Source organism: Triticum urartu, unplaced genomic scaffold (assembly GCF_003073215.2).
Source record: "Triticum urartu cultivar G1812 unplaced genomic scaffold, Tu2.1 TuUngrouped_contig_5531, whole genome shotgun sequence".
Classification (NCBI taxonomy): Eukaryota; Viridiplantae; Streptophyta; class Magnoliopsida; order Poales; family Poaceae; genus Triticum; species Triticum urartu.
The window spans coordinates 1-3,480 of NW_024116214.1; the positions used below are offsets into that span (position 1 = coordinate 1).

A 3,480-nucleotide genomic window follows, 5' to 3' on the forward strand; every position below is an offset into this window, starting at 1 on the left:
GTGTGGGGGGGGGGGGGGGGGGGGGGGGGGATCTAAGTACATGGTGGCGGGCCATGAGGGTTTCCGGTATCTGCATCAGGGGTGCTAAAAATTGCCATTACAAGAGAAAACTTAAAAAAGAACTATTGCCTGTTTCCATGCATGGGAAAAAAAAATCAATAACATCAAGTGATCAATCCACCGGTGGTCATGTGCATCAAAGGCCAGACGAGGTGCCACTCATGCTGCTTTGACATCAGCAGCCTCCGCGAAGGTTTTTTCCATTACGGAATACTTGTCGGCGGGCGCAGCGGCAAGGACCGCATCAGAAGCCACCTTGTAGGCGGTGGTAACCGCAGCAAATAGCTTCTTGTCCTTTGCAGACTGGGCAAGCATGTTGGCAGCGACGACGGTCTGCTGGAAGACGAGGGCTTTCATTTCGTCCTGTTGTGGTGCTGGGGCAGCAGCGACGACATCACCAATGGCCTCCTTGAAGGAATTCTCCAATGCGTCGACGGCCTTCACGGTGGGAGGATGACCAGCCTCGCTGAAGGTTTTGTCAAATACGGCATATTTGTCGGCGGGTTTAGCGGCAAGGACCGCATCGGAGGCCATCTTATAGGCAGTGACAATTTCATCAAGTTTCTTCTTATCTCCAGCGGCCTCATTGAGCGAGGCGGTGGCAGCGACTTTCTGCTTGAGCACGAAAGATTCTACTGCAGACCTTTTGGATGCTGGGGCGGCGGCGATGACCGCGTCAAAGGCCTTCTTGATGGATGAATCCATCTCTTCAATGGATTTGTCGCCGGCGGCGCTTGCCGCCGGTACCAATGTGGCTGCCACCACAATGGCAGCAAGGAACAATGTGCATGCAATGTTCTTGACCATGGCCATTGTAAGTTGTCCTAACAAGTGGTTGAGGGATGATCCAAGAAGATGGTATTGCTTCCGGTGAGATGTTTGCGCCATGTAAGTTTATGAAGGTGGCCATGCACTAAAATAGGAGATGGTGTCTAAAGAGGCCGTGAGGCCATGAGAGCTTCGCGGGTGTCCTACGGTGGTGCAAAATTGGTTGCATGAACCGATGTCTGGATGTATGAGCCACCGCTTGCCCCTTGTTTTGAGGAGCACACCCGAAATTGGTCACCAATCATTCTTTCAAGAGCACAGACAAAAGTGGCCACCAATCTTTCTGGTTTCGCGGTTGATTTTATGTGCATGTCTTACTAGCCTGTGATCTCTTGCTTTGAAAATTTGCAAACTGCATGTAGTGTTGGTCGGTTCAATTGATCGATCCTGGAGTGTTTTTGTAATTACTAGCACATATGCCCGTGCAAAAACTACCATGTGTTCCTAGTATAATAAGCATGGCTCAACACGCTCTGCTACAACATGGTGTCTCACCAGTGTCAAAGCTTATACTCTTTCTGGCGGAGCATGTCACTGGACATGCAGTAGTGGAGCCGAGCTGTTTTGGGGTCAATTCATAGGCAGATAGCAAAACTGTGAGAATAACTTTGAGATGCAAAAGAACGGGCGCTTGCCACGGGGTATCAAGCATAGATAAAGGACATAGATGAGCATCTGCGCGAAGTTTATGAGCGCAAAGAAGTTATGTGTAGGCAGCGGTCAAGGATTGAATAATGGCTCAAGGCAGGCGATCTAAACACCCGGTATTTCCAAAACCGAGATTCTCACGGAAAAAAAAGAACACCGTTCGAGCTTTAATGAGAGAGAATGGGACGAGGTGCACTGATGATGATAAGATGCGGGTAATGGCAACTGAGTTTTATACCAAGCTTTTCATGTCGAAGGGTCAGAGGGAGCCGACGAGCTGCTGCAACACATTGACAACTCAGTCACGAATGAGATGAATGTGAGGCTGACTGCAGCCATCATGAACGAGGAGATTGAGGTCGCACTTTTTCAAGTGGTGCCGACAAAAGCCTCAGGACCCGATGGGCTCCCGATGCTATTTTATCAACGACACTGGTCGTTGCTTCCATCGCTCTCCTCGGTTTCTGGGAAGGTTCTGGGAAGGTCGTAGAACCTTCTCAGACCGGTTTTTTTATTTCCCTTTCGCTTTTCTTATTTTGACCTTTCATGTTCATTTTCCTTTTCCTTTTTATTTTCTGAATATTTTTTCAAATTCGCAAATATTTTACGTTCATCAAGTTCAAAAATTATTCATCAATTTCAAAAATTATTCATCAAATACAAAAATATGTTCATCACAATTCAAAAAAAATTCACCCTATTTTTCTGAAAAATTTCGTGAATTTCAAAAAATGGTCATAGAATAAAAAATTGTTCCTCCAATTCAAAAAGTTCATCAAATACAAAAAACAATTTTTAGAAATTCGCGAGCATTGGTTAAATGAGTGTATATTTCGTGAAAACTATGAACGATTTTTCGAATTGATGAACTTTTTAAAATTAGTGACCAGTTCTAAAAAAAGAATTTTGTGGACTTTTTTTAAAAGTTGTGAACATTTTTTGAAGTCCAAGAACATATTTGAAAATTTCTTTTTATATTACATGGACATTTTTTCAAAATTATGAATATTTTTGGAAAGCCCGAATTTGAATTGAAGAAGCAAAAAATAAAAAAGGGAACAAATATCTTCCCCTAATAATAAAGCAAACAGTGCTTCTGGTCGTACGTCGCTGGTAAATTTGCACAAAAGCCCCTCACTTTTTATAAAATCAACCCACGGTCCATATAGAATCAACCCGGAAGTGGAAAAAAAGCCCACGCCGTCCGTCTCCCACACACAAAGCAGAGCAGTTGATTTTCTCTATAAAATCCCACATACGTGCGCCTTGATGATTCTAACAAGAGGCAACAGAAATCAACAGAAGAACGAATCCAAAGAGGTGTGCAGCTAAGGAACCAAACGGAACCCAAAGAGATGTGGAAGAAATTGGGATGATGCGGATAGAAATTGGCCTGCTAGCGAAGGGAAGGGCCTGCTCCAGGCAAAGGAGAGGCCGGCCGGAGGGGAGCAGCCCTGGCCTTGCTCGGCCACGAGCTTCGTGGTGGGGCGGCGTTGTGGCCCTCGTCGGCCGGTGGCAGCGGCTATGGTGGGGAGGCGAAGGGCGCAACAAGAGAGGACGGAGCGGCGGACGACTGTGCTCGCCAGCAACGGGCCCTGGCTGGCCGACCGGCATTAATGCAAAACCTTTCTCCTGGGTGCCATATTTCCTCCAAAAGCAATATTTGAGGTAGATGTTAAGTTGCTTAACCGCTGTCACAAGGATCAAAAGGGAGGACATGAAGAAGATGGGCATGATAGAGAATATTAATTTGATGAGGATAAGTTTATCTCTAGTTGACAGAAGTGTGGATCAGCCCAATAATCTATTTTCAATTCTATCCAGCATGGAAACAAAGTCTTCAATTCCAGGTTTGTAAGGCTCCGTGGAAAGCCAAGGTAAGTGTGAGATAAAGTGCCTACTTGGCAACCAAATAGCACAGCCAGCTCTTGCATTGTATGCTCA

At 45.7% G+C, this 3,480-nt stretch overlaps 1 protein-coding gene across 1 annotated transcript; it reads right to left on the minus strand.

Annotated features, from left to right (window-relative positions):
• Nucleotides 1-219: 219 nt before the first annotated feature.
• LOC125529338 (uncharacterized protein OsI_031781-like) lies at nt 220-873 on the minus strand. The gene has a single exon (XM_048693754.1). It carries the CDS (start codon nt 871-873, stop codon nt 220-222), a length of 654 nt encoding a protein of 217 aa, XP_048549711.1.
• Nucleotides 874-3,480: the final 2,607 nt, after the last annotated feature.